This window comes from Sitodiplosis mosellana, unplaced genomic scaffold, assembly GCF_009176505.1.
Source record: "Sitodiplosis mosellana isolate CC-2019 unplaced genomic scaffold, AAFC_SMos_1.0 Smas_scaffold_17, whole genome shotgun sequence".
Classification (NCBI taxonomy): Eukaryota; Metazoa; Arthropoda; class Insecta; order Diptera; family Cecidomyiidae; genus Sitodiplosis; species Sitodiplosis mosellana.
In genome coordinates, this window is record NW_022595259.1 from 900325 (window position 1) to 926978 (window position 26654).

At 34.3% G+C, this 26654-nt stretch overlaps 5 protein-coding genes and 1 long non-coding RNA gene across 7 annotated transcripts in view; 2 read left to right on the forward strand and 4 right to left on the reverse strand.

The window, feature by feature from the left end:
- Nucleotides 1–1549: 1549 nt before the first annotated feature.
- LOC129568152 (uncharacterized) lies at nt 1550–2520 on the reverse strand. Its single transcript, XM_055445726.1, has 3 exons — nt 2381–2520; nt 1877–2188; nt 1550–1731 (listed from the first exon to the last, which is right to left on the reverse strand). Exons 1-3 carry the CDS (start codon nt 2421–2423, stop codon nt 1550–1552), a joined length of 537 nt encoding a protein of 178 aa, XP_055301701.1. The 5' UTR covers nt 2424–2520.
- A 556-nt stretch (nt 2521–3076) lies between these two features.
- LOC129568225 (glucose dehydrogenase [FAD, quinone]-like) lies at nt 3077–5702 on the reverse strand. The gene is made up of 5 exons (XM_055445873.1): nt 5289–5702; nt 5017–5150; nt 3497–4953; nt 3372–3413; nt 3077–3303 (listed from the first exon to the last, which is right to left on the reverse strand). Exons 1-5 carry the CDS (start codon nt 5455–5457, stop codon nt 3234–3236), a joined length of 1872 nt encoding a protein of 623 aa, XP_055301848.1. The 5' UTR covers nt 5458–5702; the 3' UTR covers nt 3077–3233.
- Nucleotides 5703–5963: 261 nt separating this feature from the next.
- On the reverse strand, nt 5964–13794 carry LOC129568226 (calcium-binding mitochondrial carrier protein Aralar1). Of its 2 annotated transcripts, XM_055445876.1 has the most exons (12): nt 12950–13457; nt 10068–10322; nt 9727–9782; nt 9552–9648; nt 9100–9354; nt 8822–9016; nt 8501–8724; nt 7777–7943; nt 7368–7657; nt 7016–7295; nt 6686–6820; nt 5964–6612 (listed from the first exon to the last, which is right to left on the reverse strand). In XM_055445876.1, exons 2-12 carry the CDS (start codon nt 10083–10085, stop codon nt 6320–6322), a joined length of 2010 nt encoding a protein of 669 aa, XP_055301851.1. In that variant the 5' UTR covers nt 10086–10322; nt 12950–13457; the 3' UTR covers nt 5964–6319. The 2 variants fall into 2 exon arrangements, with proteins under 2 accessions (XP_055301851.1, XP_055301852.1); XM_055445877.1 differs by lacking the exon at nt 10068–10322 and having other exon boundaries at nt 12950–13794.
- A 3389-nt stretch (nt 13795–17183) lies between these two features.
- Nucleotides 17184–17692, reverse strand: LOC129568227 (uncharacterized). The gene is made up of 3 exons (XR_008687922.1): nt 17593–17692; nt 17422–17520; nt 17184–17327 (listed from the first exon to the last, which is right to left on the reverse strand). It is a non-coding gene; the product is annotated as an uncharacterized LOC129568227 (long non-coding RNA).
- A 5231-nt stretch (nt 17693–22923) lies between these two features.
- Nucleotides 22924–24001, forward strand: LOC129568228 (ornithine lipid N-methyltransferase-like). Its single transcript, XM_055445878.1, has 2 exons — nt 22924–23212; nt 23384–24001. The coding sequence occupies exons 1-2, from the start codon at nt 23033–23035 to the stop codon at nt 23894–23896; spliced, it is 693 nt and encodes a 230-aa protein (XP_055301853.1). The 5' UTR covers nt 22924–23032; the 3' UTR covers nt 23897–24001.
- Nucleotides 24002–25756: 1755 nt separating this feature from the next.
- LOC129568153 (ornithine lipid N-methyltransferase-like) overlaps nt 25757–26654 on the forward strand; it is a 1402-nt gene continuing 504 nt past the window's right edge. Inside the window, exons 1-2 of the mRNA XM_055445727.1 lie at nt 25757–26028; nt 26195–26651. Coding sequence (XP_055301702.1) covers nt 25849–26028; nt 26195–26651 — 637 coding nt within the window. The 5' untranslated portion in view covers nt 25757–25848. The remainder of the gene's footprint in view (nt 26029–26194; nt 26652–26654) is intronic.

Genomic DNA, 26654 nt, shown 5'->3' on the forward strand with positions numbered 1-26654 from the left:
CTTCAGAAAGATAGGCAATGGTAAGTGGTTCTTTCAGTTCGTTGTGAATGGTAAAAAACTCATCCTTAATATTGGCTAGTTTGACAATGACATTAAGTCTGTCTATATCATCTTTTCTGACTATCGAATACCTTATGTATTCGATAAATCCAGGCTCACACGATGGTGTTCCGAATGAAAATGCTGAAAATGGAACGATATGCAACTTTACTTTATCAATAAAAATGACAAGCTTTATTTAAAAAAACAATTCGTCACACTGAAGTGATACAAACCTAGAGTAGAGAGAATAATAACCAAGACAATGCACCAGTTCATTTTGACTTGAAATTTGAATGAAAAAAAACTCAAAATTACGAAATAATGGCAAATGGTACTGTTTGATGTAACGTTTGCTTTGGGACTGTTTTTTTGTTCACATTTCGTATAAATTTTAATGAAATTTCCAGGAAGTAAATATATACGCAATATCCGCAGATATGAAATAAATCCAAGCTATTTATGGCATACAGTGAATTTATCAAGCGTGTTCCATTTTTGAGAGTATGTTTGAATTTATCAAGCGTTCAAGCATTTTGTGCTTTTATCAAAAAAATCTATTCCGGAATTGCGCGCAGACAGTTTTTAAACATAAATGACGCATGAAATAATTTTTACTTACAAATAATACACTCTAGTTGATACATATTGTCAGTAGTTTTGGTTCAACATTCCACATGGCTTCCACCTTATATCATATGTTCGAATACATTTAGACAAATTAGAAAGTTGTTGTTCTAAACAAAAGCAATGATTCAAATCCAATATCGGAGTAAATCTCGTTCAGTTCTGATTTCAAATTGAGAAAAGCTACAATTCGATGGTCTGCATTTGCTACTATACAAAAGTACATCTGCATCGTTGACAAAAGCAAACAAAAGTGGATCTCTCAAAGTGAATCGATCCGTATAGCTTTCGGTGTTCATGCTGTTGAGTATTATGAACGTTCTATATTCAATTCCCCAAATAAAGTCGCGTTCATTCAATTCCTTATACTCTGAGTCAAGTACTCCATTTTTCCGATCGGAAGACGGTCTGCTCGCATGCGTGCTATGAACAATTTATGAAATAAGGAAGAAAATATATCATACAATTAAATTGTGACAAGAAAAGAATCTGAATAAATCCAATGTTCTAATTGAAGTTGTGTGAATGATTTCATTTTACCAAGAACAATTTTGTCACACATTTTACGCGTCATTTATACAAACATTTTACAAATGAATAAATAGAATTTGTTAGCTACAATCAAATCTTTTTTTTTATTTAACAAATAAATAGTGGAAAAATACTTGAACTGAATAAAATCAATATTTTTAGCGAATTAAACACATTTTGTCATATCAAATCACCGATACATTTGATTTCAATTTCTTAATGTATAAATTTAATTTTTCGCACTTTTAAACAATATATTTCACAGTGTTTCGATCGATATTGAGAATTTTAAAGATTTCAAATTTTTCTTTGTTTTTGTCGCATGTTTCCATTCTCAGTTGAATCGTTGCTTTTAGGGCGAACGCCGTGAGTAACGGTTGCCGAAAATCGAATTTATCACTAATTTTATATCTAATTGAATATAAGTGTATTGCTGAGCACCCAGTTCTTCGTTTTCATCATAGACTGTCTCGAATCTGATGTGCTCAATACATCCCGGCGAGCAGAAAACCAGCTCTGGGTCATCTGCAAATGCTATTTAAATACGGAAATTTATTGAAAATTAATTCCAACAATAAGCTAAATTGAATCCGATTGATCTAAATTAATCCAGTTTCCGTAAAGAATACGGTCAAATTCATTGAAATTTAATGGGAAGTTGTGGTTTGCATTCACTCACTTGTAAGTGTAAAATTCCGAAAGAAATTGGAATATCCACTCAAGCAGTCTTCTGAATGCGGTTGAATTTGTATCCCAAATGGATAAGCAGAAAATGCGCCCAGAAGAACCGGTTGAAAATGAATTATCTTTGTGTAGCATTCTCCTTCGATGGTGTCAACTTTTATGTATGTTTCCATATAAATTTGTTCGTTGTCCTTATCATTGTCATTGTCATTGCCTTTCGCTTCTTCGTCTCGAACAATCATAGGATCGGCATTAAATCTGATTCTTTCAATCGTGCCCGTCGGACAATTGGGTGCACTTGCATACACTGTTTAAATGAGAGATAAGCAAAAGAACGGATCACGTGATAACTTCTAGTTACATTTTCTTATCAAATCAAAAATCAAATGGATGTTTTCCACGTTTGCAATAAATATTTGTAACAGAACTGGATAAATAATCCACATTTTTTTTGTAGATTTTTCTAATTGCACATTCATTTCTATAATAATACACATACCAACACTGCACATTTCACACAATAGAACTAGGCACAGCTTCATCTCGCTTAAGGTTAGTCCATTAAAAAATTCGTTTTAACTTTGGAAAGAAAAGTTCAAAAGGAAAGTTTCAATCAAAACATGAACTGATCAATTGAATAAATGAAACCAAACTAATCACAGTTGAATCGCTCGATCAACTATTTATAAGCGAAATTCTTCTATTTATGTATATAGATCTATAGCCAATAATTTTGATATTGAGAACTTATTTACTCAGGTTCCATTTTTTCTTTGGAAAAATGTACTATTGAATGTTCGACGCAATTCAAGACGACTCGTGCAAAGTAAGCATACGAATAAATTTATCAACAGTTCCAGAGAATCATCATAATGTTCATCAACAGATCATCGATATTTCTCAATTGCATTATTTTGGTCCAAAAATAACTAAAACGAGAATCGTTCAACGAGTGGAAAATACTACATGTTATTGCGTATTGAAATGCGGTATCATTTTTCTTTCGAACATTTTAACTTTAATCAAAAGAAAACATTTTGAAATTTGCGAGCGAAACTACACATTGGCAATATCACAGTTGACAACATAACAGAACATATTTTAAAATACAAAAGTAGAGCGTAGAAGTGGCAACTTATCTTGTTATAGTGGTTTATTTGACGTAGTTTTTAAAAATTCATCAACAGATTTTCGGTTGAATGTGCAACAATAAATTTTATTAGAGTTTCTTAGCCATTATAATAGAACATAATACGTTACGTGGAATTCAGAATTTAAATAAGTATTATTAAGAGAAGGAAGGCGAAGAATAAGTGCCAAAAGACGACCACGAAGTATTGGAATCATATTTATCAATTTTCTGTTGGGGATGAGGAAGAGTTATCTTCGATAACCATTGCAACGCCTTTTTCTCCGATCATTCTGAAGTGGAAAAGTTCATTTATTTAAGAAATATTCACATTATAGAGTTTCAAAAAACAGATACTCACATGCTCGGGGCATTGGTATTTCCGGATGTGATTCTTGGCATTCTGAAATGGTAAAAGTGTTCAACAATTTTTTATGATTTTTTCTTTATTCTGTATCTTTGTTCAGTCAGTCGATCAACACTCACATGCTAGCATCGATAATCCTTAGTCCATGCACGCCTCGAACTCGGAGTCGATCGTCAACAACAGCCTCGTGATCTGAATGTAATCCGCTCATTTTACAGGTGCCCACTGGATGATATAAAGTGGCACTCATGTATCCAATGTAGCATTTCCAGTACGCATCCGTATCAAATTCGATGCCTTCACAATCAGCCAATTTAAATGAGATCAACTCCGCGTGTTTTGCTGAATACGATTTGCTTTTAACATAAGAAATTTGATCTCTAATAGCTTTGATCATGATGTCATAGTCCCGTTTTTTGCTAAAATACTTCGGTTTTATGTGTGGCTTATCTTTGATCGAAGTGCTTCGCAAATGAATGTAACCCTTTGATTTGGGATGCAGCAATGTCACTAAAACCGCCCCGATATCATGATTTTGATTCGCTTCCGTCAATTTTTTGGCAATTTCATAAGAAAACTGCCGTGTTTTAATGTAAGCTTGTAAATTTGGTGAATTTTTCGTAAACCAAAAATACATCAGTTGGATATTTGGGAATTTTGCGGCTCTGTCGGTATTGATGAAGGCACAAAGTGTTGAAATGCCAACACTCGTTAAGCCGCCCGTGTTGTGAATAGCCAAATTGAAGACGTTATCATAAGCTGCATTTGGATCGGTTGGCGTTGGATCAAATCGAAATAAAATCAATGTGTAAATGTGATCAATCAGATTTTTTCCCACCGGCAAATCGCATTTTACAGGAATTTTATGCTTTTCCAAGTGTTCCTTCGGTCCAATTCCTGATAACATCAGAACAACAGGCGTCATAATTGTTCCACCCGACATGATTACCTCTCTTTTAGCGTAGGCTTTTATCGTTTTCCCATTTCTCTTATATATGATTCCATAGGCTCGATTGTGTTTGTTCAACAAAATTTTCTGAACCAAACCATATTTCACAATGCGTAGATTCTGTCTATCTTTGACTGGAACTAAGAATGCTTTTGCCGTGCTCTGTCTTCTGCCTTGATAACATGTGCCCTGCACTTTTGTATATCCAATGTGTTCGTCGGCATTTATGTCATTTATAAACTTATAATTATCTTCCATGCCGGCGTTGATGAACACATTTGCAAATGGACTATCGCCGTAAAAATCGATATTCATCTCACCCGCATCACTGTGATAAGTGCCATTGTCTTGATGAACAAACTGAGGAAAATGATTGTTTTCCGACTTTTTAAAAAATGGCAAAACACTCTTGAAATCCCATCCTTTATTGCCCAACGCAGCCCATGAATTGAAATCATGCACATTGCCGCGAACATAGATCATTAAATTTATCGCTGAAGATCCCCCCAAAACCTTACCACGCGGCCAATAACAACTTCCGTTCAAGCCCTTACAAGCTGTATCAGATTCAGCTGCAAATTGCCAATCGAATTCTGTGCGCTGACTAGCCGAAAACATTGCAGGTATCTAACGGGACGAGATAAAAATGAAAAACGATGCTGACTTGAAAAAATAAAAATAACAACTTGCCTCAGACTCAATAGGTGGATCACCACCATATTCGACTAACAAAACTTTCCAACGCGGATTTTCACTCAAACGATTTGCCACCACACATCCAGCTGATCCAGCACCAACTACAATGAAATCCACTACCTCGTCATCTGTTTCCATTGAAAAAATTATTATTTTCCATTAATTTGGAATCCAAATTTTGGATCGAAACGTTTTTTCGTAGAAGTCATTCAAGTCAAGCGCATTGATAAACTGACAAGAGAATTGTATTTGAAAAAAAAAAATACCGCTTTTTTCAGCAGTCGGTCCATGATCCTTGGGCCAAATACCTGGCTGTGGAAGGGAACAATGAGCGGCAACTAGTGTCTGAATCAACTGAATGAAGAGTTGATTAGCAGGCCCAACACTTCGAGCTGCGCACTGCGGCAACAAATACGTCTGATTGCATGCAGTCATGCCCACGTTTTAATATTAATGAATTTTAGAACAGTTTGATCAAATGGTATTTTCTTCCGTATTTTCAATCTCTTTTCATAAGATTTGTTTTACTTTAACACTTATTTGCTATGTTGATGGTTGATGTTGAATTCCAGCAACAAGACCATACTTTTTCTTTGTCAAAGATTTAGTGTGTAACGTCTGTTCAATATCTGATCTGAATATAAACTTGTTACGAAAACAAGCAATATATGACATTAAAATTTGAGCTGAATTCATTTTGAAGTGAAGAGACGTTTATCACATAGAACAAATTCAGTTGAAATGTTCAAACAGATGTATTGACAGCTGAAATAAAAATATGTTACAAGTGTATTAAGTCAATGATATTGACCCCGTATTTCTGTTTGTGATCGTAGAAAACGTTAAGTCTTTTTTTTTTAAACTGCTACTTTAATTGAGCCAAACTGGTTTAAATTAAGCTGAAACTGATTTCACGCTTGCGATTATTTGAAGAATTCGTATTTTTCATGAAATGTTTATCACAATTGTAACAAAATAAAAATTTCCTTTTTATTCACTTTTCGTTTGTGAAATTTACAGTCAGAAATAGATTTACACCGCATTAAATGTTATTTACAGTTTTTGAGGTCATTGGCCTCCGCAATCAATACATTTTGTTAATTTCTTCATAGTAGGTTCAGACGTATTCAATTGAATATAAATGAAACCACTTTCGCCTTTAAATTTCAGTGCAACGAAAATAAAATCGATTGCCATATCAATGAAACAGTTGTTTTTTTTATTACCGAAATTATTTTTAAAATGAAAAAATAAACGAAATGCAATTTTATTATTTTTCTGTGTGAATTTTACATGTTTATGATTTTATTTGGATTGTTGATGCAAATTTGGGAAAGCTTAATCCAAACTTGGTTTCGATACCGGTAATCAATGGAACGGCAGCACGATATCCTCCGATATGATGGGCGTTGACTTGAACTTTGGCAGAGTCAAGTGTTGACGATGACTTTTTAACGTCAGAACCGGATGGCCGAGAGCCACCGAAATCAACGTAGAATAGCCGTTGCAACAATTCATAAGTGACCAATGTCACACCAAATTGCGGTGATGATCGGAATACACGGGCCACGGTTCCCTTCCAAAATGCGCCTACAAATATTTTATTTAATTTATCATTAAATCGAATATCGATTATATTTATTATTTTGTTAATTTCTCATACGTGGTCCTTCTTCGCGCATGATTTTGCCGGCTGCATCAATAACTCCCGTGTATGTGGTTTGACCTTGTCGAGCAGCCACTTGTAATCTCGTTTTGATTACATCAGCCGGTGTTACCAGCGAAGCGGCTGGAATACCTGGAAATAGAAAAATATTTATAAAAAATGGACAAAAATCATATTTCCTAGAATACATGTATCAACGAATGCATTTAGAGTATATTCGACTTATTCTTTTTTTAACTCGAAATCGGAAGAAGTTTTTAGCAACTCATGCAACGTTTCAGTTTTCTTTCTTTTATCCAATGCTTTCTTTTGCAGGTCTATATTTACCTGCGATGGCACCGGCGGCAAGCAAAGTTAATGGATGATTGTAACCATCTTCGTCGGCAAACGCAGCTTTAGTATGCGCATAAGCAGGGAAATAAATAGCTGAGAATGGTACATCACGCAGCAAGCACGCCCGGGCACCTTTATACAATCCAAACAAACCGAGCTCCTTGACCACTTGCCACGCGCGAACTTTTGAACCGCCAGCAATTTCACCGGCCACTTGTAGACGGATTTTTACAATTTCCAGCGGATTCGTGAACACAACTTGGGATGCGCCAGCCTTTAGAAAACGAAAAATAAAATTAATGATTACATTAAATGAAATGGAGACAATTTTCTCATTGACACATACGCATGCTCCAGCAATGTACTCGGCATAATATGGTAACGGACCGTCTTGCGGTGTCAGTTTGTCTCTGACAAGATCGTTGACAGTCAATTTTATAGCTTTTTCGGGGGCAACACCGATTAACTGTGGCACCAGACCACGGTACAAACCAAGCACACCTTCGTGTCGGATAACTTTTTTGAAGCAATCGATGGAATTGCGATAAGCCACTTCACCGACATATGAGCCCGTTCTTTGATTTTGCATACGTGTCTTAACCAAATCAATTGGATACACGGCCGTCGCACCAACAGCTGCAATAAAACTAATTTTTTTTAGCGAGTGTTTCAATTTAAAAAAAAATCAAATAACATAACCAAACGAGAGCAAACAAAACGCATTGTGAGGGAAATAAAGTAACTTCAATACATACCACCGGCAAATGAACCCAAAGTAAATCTGTACGCGCTCTCAAGCACTTGAATGAAAACACCTCTGTCGTCGGGACTGGAAACCGCTTGAATGTCGGTCAATCGTGCTGTTATGCTTTTTGTGTAATGCTCAGGCGCGATATTATTCAAATCATTATACAATAGTCGCCTGTGAAAATTTTAAAGGGAAGCATGGAGGTGAATATAGTGGCTACCAATTATTCAGTTTTCCAGAAAAATCGTTTTTTTTTTATTTTTATTCAAATTTTTGGAAGCATGCCACATCGAAAAGGGTTTTAAGGCCCTTAAATTAAGGGACAAACCACATTATTGAAAACCATATTGAATTTTCATCTGATAATTTTCAGAATGTTTGAATATTTCAGGTTTAGTTCCATTTTTTATGCTCATGCTCATGGCCTGTATACATTTTGTCTAAAAAAATAAATTCCATGCATTTAATTTCGATGTAAAATGCTGCCGATTGATTTCAGTATTCCGAATGAAAATTACGATTTTTCTGGAAATTGCATGAAATCTTCGAACAATTTAGAAGAGAGAAAAATGGGCGGAAAATTATCGAATTTTGATTGTTAAAACTTCTTACAGATCCGGGCTTGTTTTGTGAAAAAAGAATAAAGTGGAAGAAACACAATTTTCGTTAAAAAAAAATTTGTTTCATTTCAATAAAATTAAATGCAATTCTACATTCGACCAAAAACTTACCCTGGCTGATGTAAAACGCCAACCAATTGATACAGAATGTCGATTTCGAGTGGAGTGATTTGGCTCATGCGTTGAGCCGACAACAGAAGCTCATCTTTTGTGATTGTTTCTAATCGGCTGCCGCCGGTTGCATTTAAATAAACTCGTTTGATTAACTCCATATTGTTTAACAATGAATTAAAAGCCATAAAATAAGCAAAGCTCACTTTACGTCCTTCGGTAACCTGAAGAAAGAGAGCGAATTTGTGAAATTGTTTTTTTTTTTGTTTAAAAAAATTAATTCGCATTGACATTTTGTTTTCCAAAACTTGCTCTACTTACAGCAACTAAATTATCTTTAACATCGTGGGTGAGCAGGTGACTCTTTACGCTGACCATGATATCCAAGAAGTCGAGCGGTGAAATATAGCCAGTGCCATTGGGATCTTTGCTTCTAAATGCTTCTTTGGCGTGCTCTTCATGGAAATCGTGCAGCAATTGCGTAAATTCGGCATAATTGATTGCTCGTTTCTTGTCCTATCATACAGAGTGGGAAAAAAATTGATCAATTCAAATAAAACCAATGTGTGGACATGAATAAAATTTCATTAACAGCATACTTTTCCGAAATATCTTTGTACGAACGGTGATCCAAAATCGAATGGAATCTTGGCGTGCAATTCCGTTTTTTTAATAATTTCACAAAATTCATTGTAGTTGACTGTTCCGTTGCCATTTGTGTCAAACAGCTGAAAGGCGGTCTTGTACAAGGCGTCTGGTGTGCACAGTAATCCTTCGAACGCTTGGAATTCGGCAAATGATATCAATCCATCTTTGCTTGTGTCGGCAATGCTGCCCATTAAATTCACTGAATCCTGTTCAACGAAAAAAAAAAAATCGCATTAACAATGGAAATATTTCTGTTCATTTCTTTAAAGCGAATAAAAATACTTTTTTATGGTCAAATCTTTTGTTCATTCTTTTTTTCAAACGACCTTATGAAAACTGCAAATCATGCAATTATTTCATATTTCAATCATGTCCAAAAGAAAGGTCAAAATGTTCTATTTACCTTATTGAAATTTCCTTCTGGAAATAGCCTCAAATAGCCTCGAATGAAATCCTCAGTGGTCATGTAATATTCGCCATTCTGCTGATGTGAGGCATATCTATAGAGAAAGAAAATCACAAAAGAAAGAAATGAAATTAGTGATGGAACAATGACAAACAAAGTGATTGAGGCATACTTCAGGAAAATCTCACGCAACTTTTCAGTCGTTGCTCGTTTAATATGTGTTGGACCCTGTGAAATAAACAAATATATAACAAATAATGATATCAAAGTTTATATATTTTTTTTACAAATTTCGAGAAATATTTTCAATTTTTTTTAAAATTATTTCTGTGATTTTTTTTTTTAAATGTCATCTTCTGTGTTCCGCTGTATTCATTATCTTCATTTGAGTTGAATTAGTGAACAGAATAACAACCATGAACATTATCGTAGGCAAAAAAAAGTCCGAAATAAATGTGCTCATCACCACAGACAATCTCATTGCATAAATAAACGAAAAAGAAAATTATTCACTTGAACCAGAGTCGACATCTTTTTTTCCTAATCTTCCCGTTTCGAATTTCACGATTAGTCGAATTTCCTTCACTTTCGAAGTATTCAAATCACTCTTTTGTTTGTCTTCTTCAAAGCCCGAACACTGTGAAATTCCTTACGTAACAAATGCCTCCAAAACAAAACAAAACCGTATTCAAGCAATATTTTAATCATGTATAGTGTAGTTTGCCTGACTCGTTTGACTGACGTTGCGCGCCTTAATGATTAAAGTAGCTAATAGAGAGGGAGAGAGAGAGAGAGTCTAGCATCAAAAATGATAATAAAATACACACGATTATTTGATTGTATAACGATTGCCCCGGCTGATTTGTGTTATTTTTTTTTTCTTTTCTCGCTATTTTGGTGGATCTCTCGCCTTGTTTGTTATTTTCATATGGAAAAATATCAAATTGTTTGCCTGCTTTGTGTGTTTGTGTGCGTGAAATTGTTTTCAAGATGATCACAGAATGTTTCTATTTTTGTGGCTGAAACAAAAATATGAACTCAACAAATCGTTCTGTGTGCGAATACAACGATTGAAAATCACAGATTTTTTTTTCTGCTCTTCATTTGAACTCGACATTTTGATGTCACACGTCTTATCAATGTATGACGCAGACCGACTTCACATAAAAACCGACGATGGTCGTATTCTCTGTAAACATCGATCGTTTCTAAGAGCATTTGTTCACACGAGACATTTTTACTATCTCAATCAGAACAAACTCTTTGATTTGAGGGGGAAAAAAATGTTGTGTAGATAATGCAAGAAAAAAAAATGAAGAATATGCTAGGCATTGGCGTCATGTAAATACAAACTGTTTATTGCTCTCTTTGAATCCAGCGATTAAAGCGCTATTATTTATCGATTGTCGTGTGTGTGACGATGGCTCCCCCATGAAGAACATGACGAAAGCAAAAAAAAAAAATTTTGCCACTCTTTCACTCGTACCAGATTTTATATGACTTTTAAATTATTTGATAAAATATTATTATTTCGTTCAAGAAACCAATATTTTCTGTTCCACTTTGACTCACACTGTTTTTTTCTTCAATTATTCACACATTATTTGTTTAAAAAATTGTACATATATCATTTATAAAAGATCGTTTGTATCAACATGGGAAATGCATTGAGCGATTTCAAACACACACTTTTTGATGTATAAAAGCACTTGTTGAGTGTGCAATGTGAGATAAAAATGCTGAGCAAATGTCGGCCAACGACAATTTAAAATTTAACGACACTGAAAACTGCAGAATTTAGTCTGGCGAGTTCAAAGAGAAAATCGTTTAAATCGATAAATTGTTGGCATTTCTGCCGATTACGAATGCAATCTCCTATCTGCGTTGAACGTAAACGACGCAGCAAACGAAATTGTGTTGTGCAACAAGTGGAGTTTTCGTTTATTTATACTTTTAAACACAACAAAAAGTTGGGTGTTATTTGAGCCCGTTGAACAAGTGTTTGAAATTCGATGCGTTTCGGCATTACGTTGCAACTAGTTCAAACTCAATGTCAAACGTCTTGTTTCAACTCGGGCATTCACTTATAAACACGGAAGTTCTAAATGCACACGAAGTGGATTAGAGAGATAACATCAGAAAGGGGCGGGGATGGAAAGTTTTGTTGTTACCGACACTTTTTCAGCATTTTTAGACTAAAAGGGTTCAACTGAAAATTCAAGAGAATGAAAAACAAAAATTGTACAGAGAATTTCGTAAAATTACATGAAACTAGAAACTCAACGATACTTTTGTTGTAAAGCAAATAGCATGCCACTAACTCGCTATCAAATACAATCCTATCGCCTAAACGACAAACATAAACTGACCGAATTGATAAGAGTACCACGAGCACGAGGTTTGTGGCACGAGATTGGAATTAAATTTTGTTGCTACATATTTGTTTGAAAGTTCATCAAGTTCATTAAAATGTTCAGCATTCGTGGAATGTTCAGCATTCGTGGAATGCTCTGGACCTTAATGCCAATTGTTAGTAGAAAAAATTAAAAAAAAATTGATAAATTTTCTGAAAAATTGCCAATAATAGTCATATTCTACAAAATTTCTAGAATTTCTCTAAAAAAAATGTCGAATTTTTTTCAATATAATACAATTCTTTGAAATTCATTCCAAAAATTGCTTCATTTCTCTAATGACTTTACTCATTCGATTTTCGTTATTTTCCATTGGTCTAATCGGTTGTTTTTGTAAATTGCATTGATTATTTTGACCGATTATTTTGTATTGTGTCACTTATTTGTTTTCGTTGTGATTTTTTTTTATCATCTTCAAGTGAGACAACAACAATAACAACATAGACATGCTTTCGCTCTCGGTTTTCTTGCCATCTCTCGGCATGAATTCCATGATAAATTCAGCTTATATAATCAAGTTGATAAACACTTATCGAATCGAGGTTTTGTTGTGGGGCACTTGTGATATGGTTTTGGTATTCTAAATGCGATTTCTTCAGCAAGATGTTTAGCACTCTATCTAATTGCAGTCGATAACAAGAGCCTGTGAATGGCAAATAAAATCTCAATTATTTGAGAAATGAGTGTGATTTTTCCGAAAATAAAATGTGATTGTTGTTGTCTCTGCTTGAATGAGCACATCCGGCTGTGTGTGTGTTAGTGTGGCACGGGACTTATGTCAAACTGTGTGTCAAATGGTCATGCTTGTTATTTTGCTCACTCTCTTGATTCACTTTCATGAAGAAATATATTGGCACAATTGTTGCTGACAGTCACTTTAATTCACACACCCATTATTTTATTCATCGTAGAAATTGGTCACAGAAAACAAATTGAATTTCGCTTTTTTTCTCCTTCTATCTAATGTGTTAGTTTCATTACCATTGTAGCCGGCATAAAGCGAATTGACCTTGAATGAACCTTCTCAACAAATGAAACCTCGAACAAACAATTAGAACAACTGCAGCACTTTACTTATTTATAAACTGCAATGAACACAATGAAATCACACAAAATTAACTGAATATTTGATGAAAAAAGCAACAATTTTCCGTGGAAGTTTGTATTTTTTCACTTCTGTTCGTTGTACAGCTTATCAAAAATGAACCGAAGTCGAATACTCTTTTTGTTCGTGTTGGCGTTTCAATGTTGTGGTCGCCAGTGATAGCCAATTATCGATTTCTTCAAAAAAAATTGTTATCAGAAGGAAAAACACCAAACAATTCACTTTTTCAATTTATTTGCCGAATTCTCTGAACACTTCCAGCGCGTAAACAACAGAACTGGCACGTCATTCGATTCTCATCAACCAAATGTCATGCTTTTTTTTTCTTACATAGCACCAGAGTATTTGTATGGGCAAATAGAAAACGTGTGCTATGAAGGTTCTACGATTCGGATACACTGTTCTTAATTAGAATTTCACACATACTCATATTAGACGTCACGTTAGAGCGCTGAATACACAGTTTGTGAAGCATACAACTGCCGTACACTGTTCGTTTTGCAGCCACTCCATCGTCCCAATCGATTTCAACGACGCAAAATGAGACCAATACAGTCGAAGGCATGAACAGTACACAGTATAGCGCTCCGATACACACAAGCGTATGACGTAAGCGCGTTTGAATGTGTTTGCCATTCTTCACTTAAGCGGTTCCGATGCGCACATTGTTTCTGATCAGCTGTTTAACTACAGTCGTTGTCAGCCGCTTCGATACGTATGTGTGTCTATGTGCGTTTCGAGTGTGTCTTATACGATTCAAACAGAGAACTCTCCATCGTACGGGAGAATTTATTTTGTTTGTTCGTTTCTTTTGCAAATATAGAAATCGGATGTTTGATTGAAGACGATTCTTTTTTACGGTTTTTTTTATGGAAATGGTTCTTTGAAACTTGATATTATTTTACTGTCATCCAACCATTAGAGTAAACCAGTAAATTTTCATGGAAAATAGTGTCTATTTCAAAGAATCATTCCAAAAATTGATTGCGCCCGATAGAAAGTCTTCATTTGCATTACAATTGATTGAGTTTTGACTGTGAATTTGGTGTGAAGGAGAATCGAACAGCTTGCGACTTCTCTTGCGATGCACTGTACATCACACAGCGGCTGTAGAGCCTGACAATTCAATACATGCAAACTTCACTGTTTGCCATTGAAGCTATTTTTGTGGCGATTTCAATGTGTGAATTCAACTGAATGATAAGACCGTATGAATTGGGTATATACTGAATTTAGTTTACAATGTCGTCAGAAGTTTAAATTAATCTGTTCGCTGGCACGTTTTTTTTTTTATAATACGTTAACATGAAACTATCGAAAGTTTCAGATTAAAGCCTTTGACATGGGTTTCATAAAAACAGAAAAAGAGGCATAGAGCTTCAAGTTCTTTTATTTACTTGTTTCTGTAACATTTGTTTTTGATATTTCATTAATATCAACTGTAGTTTACTACAATTGCAAAATTATAAACTAAACATATAGATAATTATTTTGAAATAAAAGACGCATTATAAAAAGGATTGGACTTCAATGTTAAATTCCTGTATATTGCATCATTTCTTCTACCGTTTATAATTTATTTTGCTTCTATTTTCTTCGTTCTTCAGTTTGTTTCTTCTCTCCTTGTTTCCTTCTAACATCTTTTCACTCCTTCTGTCTCAATTGTCTTAACATCAAATAATACGTACATGATGCCCTGAAAAACTATACGAATTGTATTTAGTTACGAGTTAAATGAAAAAAAGAGATCACTTACGTTGGCAAAAACACCCAAATTTACTTCAAAAATTCCGGATCCCTTCAGTAAGAATGATTTTTCGGCCCTTTCAATGGCGAAAATTAGATTTTTTTGGTGCTGCATTGGTAATCTATACCATAAACTTCTTTGAATGATATGAGCGAAGAGAATTGAATGTTCTGTGAAAGCTTGGGCAGTGCGGTAGGTCACAAAATTGGTGAGCGTTTGCGTGGAAAAGGCAACGAAGCAGAAAAAAGTCACCGGTGAAAAATGTTGGATATTCTGCTCAATAGTTAACATCACAAAAGCCATAAAGATTACAAAATTCAGTGCCTGAACAAATAGCGGCTGGCTCACCAATAATCGAATGTTTTCAAAAAGGCTGGAAAATAAATAATCCCAGTTAATCAAGGGAAAGAATATTAGGACTCATTGTTTAATAAAAAAAAGAGTCATGCATCACTCTTTTGACTTACTTTGTCATTTCAGCATGCAGTTCAATGGTTTGATTCAAACGCAAATCAGTATTTGTTTTCGTTCTGCCCAAATCGTCATACTGATTGCAAATATCACCGATACTTGCCTCGAAGTCGGTGACACAAGCTTCAATATATGTCAATAAACTGATGAAAAATGACAAGAATAGAATCCAATTCAACCAAGTATTGCAGCCTGTCAAAGCTTGAGGTAATAAATTTATGTAAAATCCAATGGGAGTTTTATCATTTAGTATCACTCTGAAATTTGACATAATAAAAGAAAGGAAATTATTTCGAAGAAGTTTCAAGGTTCGATGAGTCTGAAAAAATGTGGTAAGAGACGGTAATGACATACTTTATATCGAGCGGCAGCATCCAAAGTTCAGGTTTAGGCACATGAAAAAGAACATAAGAAAGTGGCGGTAGCGTCGGAGGAATGAAGAGAAAACAAAAAGCCCACATGAACATTTTTATCATACGTTTTACTAGATCCGCACTTTTCATCTCTGCTTCTTGATAAAATTGATCGCAACTCGAAAATATCTCTCGACCTAAGAAGAATTGATGCCCACGGATGATTCATGAAAATGAAGAGGAATTCAAAGATTTTCTTTTACTTACGTTTATCAACAAGTTTTTGTAATTGATCGAAAATATTGATGAGTGACTTATTTTTTGCAATTAGTAAGAAATAAATTATTTGACTCTGTCCGCCACCAACTATTATGATTACTGCCACTGAACTTTTTGTTAAGTCCATATTTTTGTCAATGATATGCCAAAAAGCGAGTATAATAGACGTGCACATAGGAATAGAGTAAATCATTTGTATAATCCAAACTGGGACGGAAATTTTGGGATTCGATTCAAAAGTATGAACATTCTTTTCGGCATATAGCCCCAAGTTTTTCATTAATGCACGGCACTTATTCAACACTATTAACTCACTTGAGTTTGAATTTTCTGTATTTGGGTGCATTTTGGGAGATTATATTTTTAGTGAAGAGTGTTTCCCTTGAAATTCACCAATCTTAAGGAATGATTTCTAAAATCAAAATTTCAATATTAAGTCAAAATTAGTTCGACTGCCTCGACATAATCTTATTGACTGTCTCCGGTGAACTATAGTGACTGCCTTTAAACTAGTCCTTATATATAACAAAGTTTCAGTAAAATGGTTCTTTCTCTCATTACGCGCTGAACCCATCAATTTAAAACTTTCCGCTTAATTCTATGAATTTGACAAATTTTAAATTGATACGCTTCAGTTTCAACTACGTCTTAGACGTCGTCAACTCAGCATATATATTTTTAATTATGTAATAATCGGCTGTCACGATATTTGTGCTGATAATAACTAAAAATGAGGCTTTTAATGAAAATTCTGTGCTTAAAGTACATGTTGCTGTCCATTTACGTTTGACACTAGCAGTTGTAGATATTGATCTTATCAAGCCACAGCTTTTTTCAAAGATCAAAAAATTTCACTCGTTCTCTATAATTAGGTAATGAAAGAAATCAATGAAATTCGTAATGTTTTTTCATGGAATGATTTTTCATCGCAATGGAATTCAAACGTTTTTGGTAATAGTTTCAAAACTCTGATTAGAGGTTCGCATTGAAAACTTTTGCATCATGGCTTGATCAAACTTTTCTCCTATAAATTACCAATTAGATGATAATTGAAAAAAAAAAACTATTGTTGTTCGGAACAAGAACAACTGGCGTTTCTTGAATACGTCTTTCTGCGTTTCAAAAAATATTATTTAAATTGACGAAAAATAAGACGAAAACCTATGGGTGCTATTTCCCAAAATTAACCAATCAAACAAAATCAATCATACGTTTCGTTTTTCTTTAGAACGTTCATTTAATGGTTTTTATGGTTCTCGCTTTCACAATGGTCAATTTTGTGTAGAAAGAGATTTTTGAAATCGAAATATATTCAAATCACTTTCTTCGGAGTTTTTCCGTATCGATTTCTAATATTTGTATTTGCGCCATTTCTCAGGAGAATTTCAACAACTTCACTATGGTCTGAAAATATGGAGCAAAACAATATTGTCACGATGCAAATATTATCACACAAATCATGGCTATTGATGCATTGATTGAATAATATCGCACTTACTATACTCAGCAGCTCTATGATTCGGTATCGATCCTTCGTTGTCTTGGGCATTGACGTCCGCACCATGTTTGATGAGTGATTCAGTTATCTTTTTATGACCTGGAGATTAACGAGGTCAATTCAATTGATATACAAAACATTTGATTTTCAAATATATCCTATGGCATTTACCATAATATGCTGCTTTGCTTAGTGCCGCCCAACCATTCTGGTCTTTGATATTTACATTTGCACCATTCCTTATCAATATTTCAAGTATTCTTTCATGGCCTATAGAGTGATAATTTTTTTGGAAATAAAAATACGTTTGAAAAACATGACAATTCTCATCAAAGAGAAACTTATTATTCAACCATAATCAAAAAAAAATTACCATTGTCATTCCACGATTGTTCTTTACATTCACGTCCACATTATTTTCGATCAGCAGGTGATGATTTTCATGTCCTAGATAGCAAAGTAAAAATTGTTTTTTTAAAATTCGATTTTTGCTACCATAATATGGTAACCATATTCAGCATTTAAGACAAAAAAAGACATTCATGGACGGACAGCTCTTGATTTATTCGATCACCTAGATACGTTTACTTTATCACTAGAATACATTTATACAAACACTAGAATATGTTTATACAATCACCGGGATACGTTTACTCTATCACTGGATACTGGAATACGTTTACTCTATCACTGGAATACATTCATACAAACACTAAAATACATTTATGTTAATCACTAGAATACGTTTATGTAATCACTTAATACGTTTGAAATTTTTTACGAAATGAACATAGAAAAACAAAATTCATAGTCAGTAGTTGACCAGACAAAAGATCCATTCTGAATTTTCTCTAAAACAAAACGAAATTCTTCCGTTTCTTCCTGACTGACCGTAGATTGAGTCTAATACAAGCTTAACGAAAGTGGCGCCCCTACACAGTAAAAAATAAAAGTCCACATCTAGCCGTTTTTTCAGCTAAAAACGCATTCAGCCGATATTGCTGCTAGTAATTTGAGCTGCAGGCGAAATTCCGCTTATAATCTAGTCGGTTTTTTGTCTGAAACTCAATTTACTAGGCAAAATATAAGACTGGGCGCCTCTACCAGTCGAAAATCCGCCTAAGTGTGGACTTTTATTTTTTACTGTGTAAAAACGCATCTGATTTGCATTGTACATGCAAGCGGTGAAAGTTCGAACTAACAAATTACAACAACAAATACTACTGACAGGAGGCTCAACTCTCGTGACTGACTGTGAGAATAAACTGCTGGGTTGGTACGTAAGAAACATGACGGTGTATCTGACATCAAAGTTACGTATATTACATCATGTTATTTACCTATGAAAAATAATGTGATTTTCATGAATTTGTAAGAAACCTGTAAGAAACTCTGAAGAATAATTTTTTTCATAAAGAACTAATGCAAAAAACAAAAGATTTTCAATTGGAATTGAAGAAAATTTGTATTCTATTTTAGTTTTGTTCTTTCGTTATGTAAAAAATTAATTCTGATTATGAACAAAAAGTTCTTCATGTAATTATTTCATTATGTAATCAACGTTTTCAATCGTCTTCTATCAACTATTTATGGAAATATTCTGCAAGATATGAGGCAAGAAGGGAGGTTATGTTGTAATCATGTCAAAATGGATAAAATGCATTACAAACACATAACCACACTTCATTGAAATGAATGAGACTTTGATGTGAAATAAAAAATGTTGTGTACAATGTTTGGAGCAGATTTTTTGTGTTTGAATTATTTTTGTGCAAAATTAGCAGTATACAAAAAATCTGATATGAAGATTGAGCGAAAAATGAAGAAAATTTTTTTCTTGTTATCGGCGAGCAGATATTGTGATGTGTATCAAATGAAGATAAAACAAATTGATATTTTGAATATTGGCATCAATGTGCACCTACAATTCCATTATCTGACATGAAGCTTGTATTTATAGTACTTTGTTCAACAGCACTTGGTCTATTACTTCATCCATCAGAATGTCGAATAATATTAGAAACAATAGCTGTTCTTTCTACTATATCAACGAAATACATCTATATAGTTGAAATTAAACTATTGGCAGTTGAATGTGCTCGAATAACACCTGTTGTTCAGAACAAATGTTCTCAGTTTTGAATAGCACCACAATCATCGTGCTTGGTCAATTCAAAATCAGAATTGATTGTATTGTACAATTTGTATTGCAATAATTCGCTGAAAACTAATTTACATGCATCATGCAATTACAATTCCCATTCTAAATCTATGAAAATATTAACGTTTCTCAGGAAAAAAAATGATAAAGATGACAGTCATCTTTTTTGAAAAAATTGTCATCTTTTTTCCTCCTCTCCAAGATGAAAATCATCTTTTTTCGCAGATTTGATCTGGGACCATTAAGCATAACGGTTGTTGTGTTATGTTGTTACTGTTTTTATGCGTTTTGGACACACTGCTATTTATTCCAACAGTTACGTTTGTTGGATGATGAGAATTGTGAACAAAGTTTTTTTTTCGTTATGTGTATTATTAGAAATTTAACTCAATATGTTATGGATATGATAGAAAATGTTGTTTATTTTGCAATAGTTCACAATTTGCCGTCACATATTCTTTTTTGAATGTGACTCTTTCTACGTACGAGTGCTCAAGTCAATTTGCTTGTGATACTCATTTTGGCCATTTTAAAATCCAAAAGTGAATTTTTGATGATTTTGAAATAGTTTAAGGAAGTCTTTTGACTATTTTTTTGTTTTCTACCTGAATTTAAATGGTGACAATTTCAATAATTGTGACATGAAATCATTTTTTTTCGCATTGCACCCTTAGCTTCTGATGAAAATCAACAGAAATGCTTTTGTCATTGATATCAAAGAGAGAATAAAAGCCAAAGTGGTTCATGGTAATTGCTCAATTATTCGAAATTCGGTGTCCATCGAGGCAAACTGAATGTGCCCAATAGAAATAGGAGAGAGGGTTTTTTTGAACATATAATTACACTTTATACAGTGGTTTGATATTGATATTGATAATAATCACTCCAACTGAGTCTAGAATTTTCTATGATTGCTTGCTCTTTTCAAAGACGAATATGTAGAAAGTTTCGAGAAAACAATTTCTCAAATTGTTCAAGCTAATTTCATGACATAGCAAGTGGGTATAGTTTGGGCAAAAACAAAATTCTGCAGCAAACCAAATTACCTTTTTAACAATGGAAATGCGTGACTCATTAATATTTTCCTTGGTAGAAACAAAAATAACTAATTGCTTCTTTACTCTCAACGTCATTCTTGAAATGTTTGATATAAATACAGAGCCAGAAGTGTAAGATATTCAGTGCGATTTGAAATTTTTCGTTAAATCCTTCTCTCTAAAAACTATATTTAAGAAAGAATGGATCATAGCCGAAAATTCGAAGTGCTGGAAGGGTTGAAAATTATCCTGAAATTTGTTGAAATTTATCCAGCCAATTGGATTTTTCGAAATATTCGAATTTTAGTTCCGGTTGTATTTCGTCCATTTCTCGCATCACTTCTTTTATTCAAAATTACAACCATATGGTTGTGCTTTTCATTTAAATGGGATTTGAACTTGATTTCGGGCCCATTGTGCTTTTTTTTTGCAACAATTCAAATTTTGATCATTTAAATTATAATAATGCAGTCAAAATCGATTGTCGTTGAATCAACATATTTGCTACAAGAACTTGTACAACAACGTAAGTTTCTAACTTTTCTTGAATTCGATTGAAAACTTGGAAAAATATTCTACAGAAAAAAAAAACAATTTTGTATGAACAAATATTTTGATAAAAATGAATAAATTAAAAACAAAACTTGTCTATCATTGGCAGGTTGTGCTAAATCATTGCAAGCATATGAAATTTACAAGAAGAATGAACTGAACAATATGAAACTAATCAAAATGATTTGCTGGTTTATGATATTTGTAACGGTTGCCTTGTGTGTAACGACTGGCCTGATGCCAATAGCTTACTTAATATTCGGATTTCCACTTCCTGCAGATTGGATGATGGCCTTGCCGACAAAGTTGGTTCATCTTTTCGAAGCAGCTGATGCATTCTAATAACATTTGATAAATACGAAGTTCGATTCCTAAAATTTAAACTTTTTTTCAGATCATTTTTCAATATTCAAACATTTTCTGGTTTTTACGCCACATTGTTGCTACATTTTGTCACGAGCCTTTCTTATTTTACAATTTATGCACTGATGCCTGTTTTGCAAATTGGCTTTTGTACCTACATGAAGGCGTGTGTTGTCGATTTTAGGATCATTATGAAAGATGTGGACGAACATGTTAGAAGCAATCATGGCGAAAATGACTTTCGAAAGAGTGATCCTTATATTCGAAGCTCTTTCACAGATGCTGTTAAATTGCACGTCGAAATGCTGCGGTGAGTACTGGATACCTGTAGGAGAAAGAAATTTTCCGGAATCATTTATTTAAAAGACACATTTTTGCTTAGAATCGCCGAAAATATCCGAAGTGTGCTCGAAGGCCCTCTATTCTTTCAGCTTATGGGCTTCGTGGCATTTATTACATTTGCGTTACTATACATGGATCAAAGTATGGAAAGAATTGATTTCAATATGGTCATGGCCATGAGCTGCTTCAACACTCAGTGTTTGTTGAATTTCATTGCTTGCTACTACGCTGACCATCTTGAAGAGGATTTGATGGAAATAAAAGATGTTACTTACAACTTGCTTTGGTATAAAATTGCTTACGGTGACCGTGAGTTTGTACCCTGGATCATTTGGCGCGCACAAAAACCAGTACGATTCTCTGGATTCGCCATTATTGATTGCTCGTTGGCCACTTTTATGAAGCTATTTCGTTCCGCAGGATCTTACTACCTGATCCTTCGCCAGATGGCAAAATAGTACTTTAAACAACAGAGCTTCTAAACCCTTTCAACGTGTCAAAAACAGGAATTTCATGTGTACTTTCCAATCGAGAAGGATGGGAGAAAGACAAAAAATGATTTTTTAATTGTTTAGTGAAATCCAATGAATATTAATATTGTGTTTATCGAATTGAACTAAAGTAAAAACAAATTAAAACACATTCCATATATATTGTTTGTCGGAGATTTCGTCACCATTGCGTTTATTTTCACAGTGAGAGTACCGAATGTGATTCGGCATATCTGGGAAACAATCCAAGACTCTTTGACGCCTGCTAAAATTGACAAGCTTGAACTTTCAACGTTTTTAAATTAAATACCGTTTAAATTAAACGTTCCTTTTTGCGCCCGAATGTTGATTATAACGTGAAAGCGAACAGAATTCGTTAGGTTTTCTTTAGTCTTCTGCATCATTCATTCAAAGTAATCGAAACAAGCTCACGATCGTTCGTTATCTCGTATCCCGAGAAATTGATAATAATGAAAGCATCAATTCATCGCATAGCTCTGGTTAATTAACTGAAAAAAATGAACGAGCATTAAAACGCTATAAAAACAGTTACGAGTGAGGTGATGCTCCAATTTGTAATTGATCGCTGAAAAGCGTACGTTTGATTTTTTGGCCAGTTCGCATTTGATTAGTTCGTAATTTTTCTGTAAAATAAACAGTAAACTATGGCCTTGGAAGTGATGTCGAAACTCGCGTTTTACGCTTCTCACGTCATCAAAGGACTGTTTGAGATTGCCGTGGGAACAGAAGAGTTCATATACGATGACAAAGGCAACGTCATCTCAAAATTACCATCGAAACGCAAACAAGTTTGGGTCTTCGCCAAGAATTTTCTCAAGGAACCGGTGAGTTTTTTCTATACTTGAATTTAAAATCAAAAGTGACATAAACATTTAAAAAAAAATCAGAACTTGATTTTGAATGTGAACGAGTTGTGTTCTGTAGCATAACAATTTTCATAAATAAAATGTAAAATTACACTGTGGAACTTATTAAACCTTTTTCAATTTTGGCAGGTGATGTTGGGCTCGGCATTTCCAAGCTCTCAATTTACAACTGAAAAACTTTTGGCACCTATCGATTTTGAGAATGCAAAAGTGATCGTCGAATACGGAGCTGGCGTTGGCAATATTTCTATTGAAATTCTGCGAAGAATGCGCAAAGATGCAAAGCTCTTGGTGTTCGAGATAAATGAGGATTTGATTGAATTTCTGAAAAATGAGTACGATGATGAGCGTTTCATTGCCTCAGGCCGTTCAGCCGCTGATGTCGAAGAAGTGCTATGTGAACACAACCTGGACCAACCAGACTATATCATCTCAGGCATTCCATTCTCAACGATGCCACCGATGATTGCCAAATCCATCATGAAAGCCACCAAATCTGTTTTAAAACCCGGTGGCAAATTTTTGGTTTATCAGTTCCGTAACAATGTCCTTGAGTTCTTGAAGCCAAACTTCAAACACATTGATCGCAATTATGAAATCGTCAATTTGCCACCAATGCGACTATTTTATGCGTACAATTAGGTCAAGCGGGTCTTGCTTTTAGCGAGAAGAATAATCTCATAATCAGAATTTAATATTTGTTAAGTAAGCCAAATAAATCGAATTGCACATTGAAAGGAAAACTAATTCTTTGCATTTTAATGTCACCAGATTAAGAAAAACCGCGATAAAAAGGGATGGAATAAAAAAATCCAGTTTCATCAGCCTATGAATGACAGCACACAGCAATCAATGCACGATTTTCCAAAAAACATTGTGATATTTTTTCAATTGCTTCATATTTTTTTACTTCGACTTTTACTGAGCTCAAAAATTACTTTCATCAACAGAAAAAATCCCAGTCTTTATCACAAAATTTCGAAAAATTGTCTACGAAAACAAAACGAGCGACTCTTTGGCCTGCTCGAAATCAGGCGATTGAACAATGACACACATAAAATAGTATCGCGTCGACACGCGAGTAAAAAAACAATTTTTGAATTTTGATATTTTTTCTGTGGCGTTTCATTTTTTTCATTATCAAGTGAACTCGCGATTTTTTCTTCGCAGTAATTAATGAAAAAATTGCCAACTTTATCGCAGAATTGTGAAAAAAATAACTCAAACACAACCAACAAAGCCGTTCAAAAAATAGTCGATTATTTAGACGAGAGACGTGAATTGACATGAATAATATGTTGTGTGTCACTTCACGAAATCGCTTTCATTTGCGTATCAACTTGTTGCATCAATCACTCAAAAACGAATGAACGATTTAAGTTTGAATATTAAAACTACAAAATCGGTTTAAATGTCGAAGACAATTCAAAATAAGCTAAGCACTGTACTCGACATCAAGAGTTTATTGTTGTCACGTCACTCGAGCTTTAATCTGTATTTCAAAACACAATGAAGACTGTGACGTTTAAGTAATAACGCGATTGTCTTATGTCATACTCAGAACGTGAAATGAAGACTAATGATCACATGTTTTAATTGTTTGTAGTAAGATTTTCTGCAAAATAATCAGTGATAATAATGTGGACGAATACACAAACAATGTGGAGAGTAGTTCCATCGAACGACAAACAGCAGATGTTTCTATGGTGTGATTAGGAAATAAGTTTGAAATTGTCTTCACATTTAATTCATTGATAATTTTCAGACGCTTTAGAATTCGTATGCGCACACATCGAATTTTGCTTTACGGGACTCCCATTTTTTACTCAGTCGCTTTTGATTTACATAAAAAAAACTTTCATTGATAACGATAGTGAATCGCTTTGTTTATGTTTTCTCAGCAAAATTCATTGCAATTAGTCGAAACAATTTAATTTGATTGAATAATTTAAAAATACTAATTGAAATATGTTTTTTGTTATATCCCAAGTAATCGTATGAAATAAGGTTTTGTGCGAGAAGTAAATCTGTCTATTAGAATTAAATCTGAGTCGTTTGCTATTTCATTTGAAACGATAGTGTTAAGATTGATTAAGATTAAATAACAAAAACGGTTTTCTCATACACGCTTTATTTAATTGAACGCGTTATTAATAGGATTTGAATCAAAATCAAAAAGTGAAATCAGCGGCTGTTGCGTCTGAATATTGAAGAGTATCTATCGGAACAAAACGGAATATGAATGATTTGAAAGTTTTGTGCTGTCGTTAAATCTTATTTTCTTCGTTTGAATTGATCAAAATACACTTGCGATCATCCGTAGTTTCGCAATGCGACCGATCTTACGCGAAATCGTCAATTCATTGTGCGACTCAAAATTTTGCTTAACCGACTAGAAAAAATGGAGCTGATTAAAAAATGTATTTTTTTCTGCGTCATCAACATACGCTATAAAAACGGTTGTAAGTGAAGCAAGGCTCCAATTTAAATCTGACCGTTGAAAAGTACGCGCGAAACATATTTCGATCAAGAACTCTGTGTGAATTATTTTAGCTGAAAACTGGAGAGTGCTGATAAAATATTTCAAATGAAAAATGGCTTTGGAAGTGATGTTGAAATTCGCGTTTTACGCTTTTCACGTTATCAAAGGACTGTTCGAGATTGCCGTGGGAACAGAAGAGTTCATTTACGATGACAAAGGCAACGTAATCGCGAAATTACCATCCAAACGCAAACAAGTTTTGGTATTCGCAAAGAATTTTCTCAAAGAACCGGTAAGTTTCAATCAATTTTTTGGAGGATAATTTAAATACGTTTGATTAAAAAGTTTCAAGTTTCGAATTCAGAAGTGAACTCCATTCAAAATCGATTTTTCGATTTTTCGAAATGAAACCCTTTTCATTCAGTTTTTATGAAACATCAATTATTTTTCATTGACAGGTAATGTTGGGCGCGATCTTTCCTAGTTCACAATTCGTGGTGGAGAAAGTATTGGCCCCAATTGACTTTGAGAATGCAAAAGTGATCGTCGAATACGGAGCTGGTGTCGGTAATATATCTATTGAAATTCTGCGAAGAATGCGCAAAGATGCAAAGCTCTTGGTGTTCGAGATAAATGAGGATTTGATCGCTTTCTTGAAAAATGAGTATCACGACGAGCGTCTTATTGCCTCCGGTCGTTCGGCTGCCGATGTCGAAGAGGTGCTACGTGAACACAATTTGGGCCAACCCGACTACATTATCTCGAGCATTCCGTTCTCTACGATGCCACCAAAGGTTGCCAACGAAATCGCCAAAGCCACCAAATCCATTTTGAAACCCGGAGGAAAGTTTTTGGTGTATCAATACAGATCCAAAATCTTGGACTTTTTGAAACCATACTTCAAACACATCGATCGCA

What these genes read in the sequence shown, in the direction of transcription:
- LOC129568152 (XM_055445726.1), bottom strand. Translation starts at nt 2,423, where the DNA reads ATGAAGCTGTGCCTAGTTCTATTGTGTGAAATGTGCAGTGTTG. An exon ending in GTGTGAAATGTGCAGTGTTG is followed by an intron (nt 2,189 to 2,380) that starts GTATGTGTATTA and finishes TCATTTAAACAG; the next exon opens with TGTATGCAAGTGCACCCAAT. An exon ending in TCGGAATTTTACACTTACAA is followed by an intron (nt 1,732 to 1,876) that starts GTGAGTGAATGC and finishes GTATTTAAATAG; the next exon opens with CATTTGCAGATGACCCAGAG.
- LOC129568226 (XM_055445876.1), bottom strand. An exon ending in TACAAAGATATTTCGGAAAA is followed by an intron (nt 9,017 to 9,099) that starts GTATGCTGTTAA and finishes TCTGTATGATAG; the next exon opens with GACAAGAAACGAGCAATCAA. An exon ending in TTTGGGTTCATTTGCCGGTG is followed by an intron (nt 7,658 to 7,776) that starts GTATGTATTGAA and finishes GTTTTATTGCAG; the next exon opens with CTGTTGGTGCGACGGCCGTG.
- LOC129568228 (XM_055445878.1), top strand. Translation starts at nt 23,033, where the DNA reads ATGGCCTTGGAAGTGATGTCGAAACTCGCGTTTTACGCTTCTCACGTC. An exon ending in AGAATTTTCTCAAGGAACCG is followed by an intron (nt 23,213 to 23,383) that starts GTGAGTTTTTTC and finishes CAATTTTGGCAG; the next exon opens with GTGATGTTGGGCTCGGCATT.
- LOC129568225 (XM_055445873.1), bottom strand. Translation starts at nt 5,457, where the DNA reads ATGACTGCATGCAATCAGACGTATTTGTTGCCGCAGTGCGCAGCTCGA. An exon ending in AGGATTATCGATGCTAGCAT is followed by an intron (nt 3,414 to 3,496) that starts GTGAGTGTTGAT and finishes TTACCATTTCAG; the next exon opens with AATGCCAAGAATCACATCCG. An exon ending in AATACCAATGCCCCGAGCAT is followed by an intron (nt 3,304 to 3,371) that starts GTGAGTATCTGT and finishes TTTCCACTTCAG; the next exon opens with AATGATCGGAGAAAAAGGCG.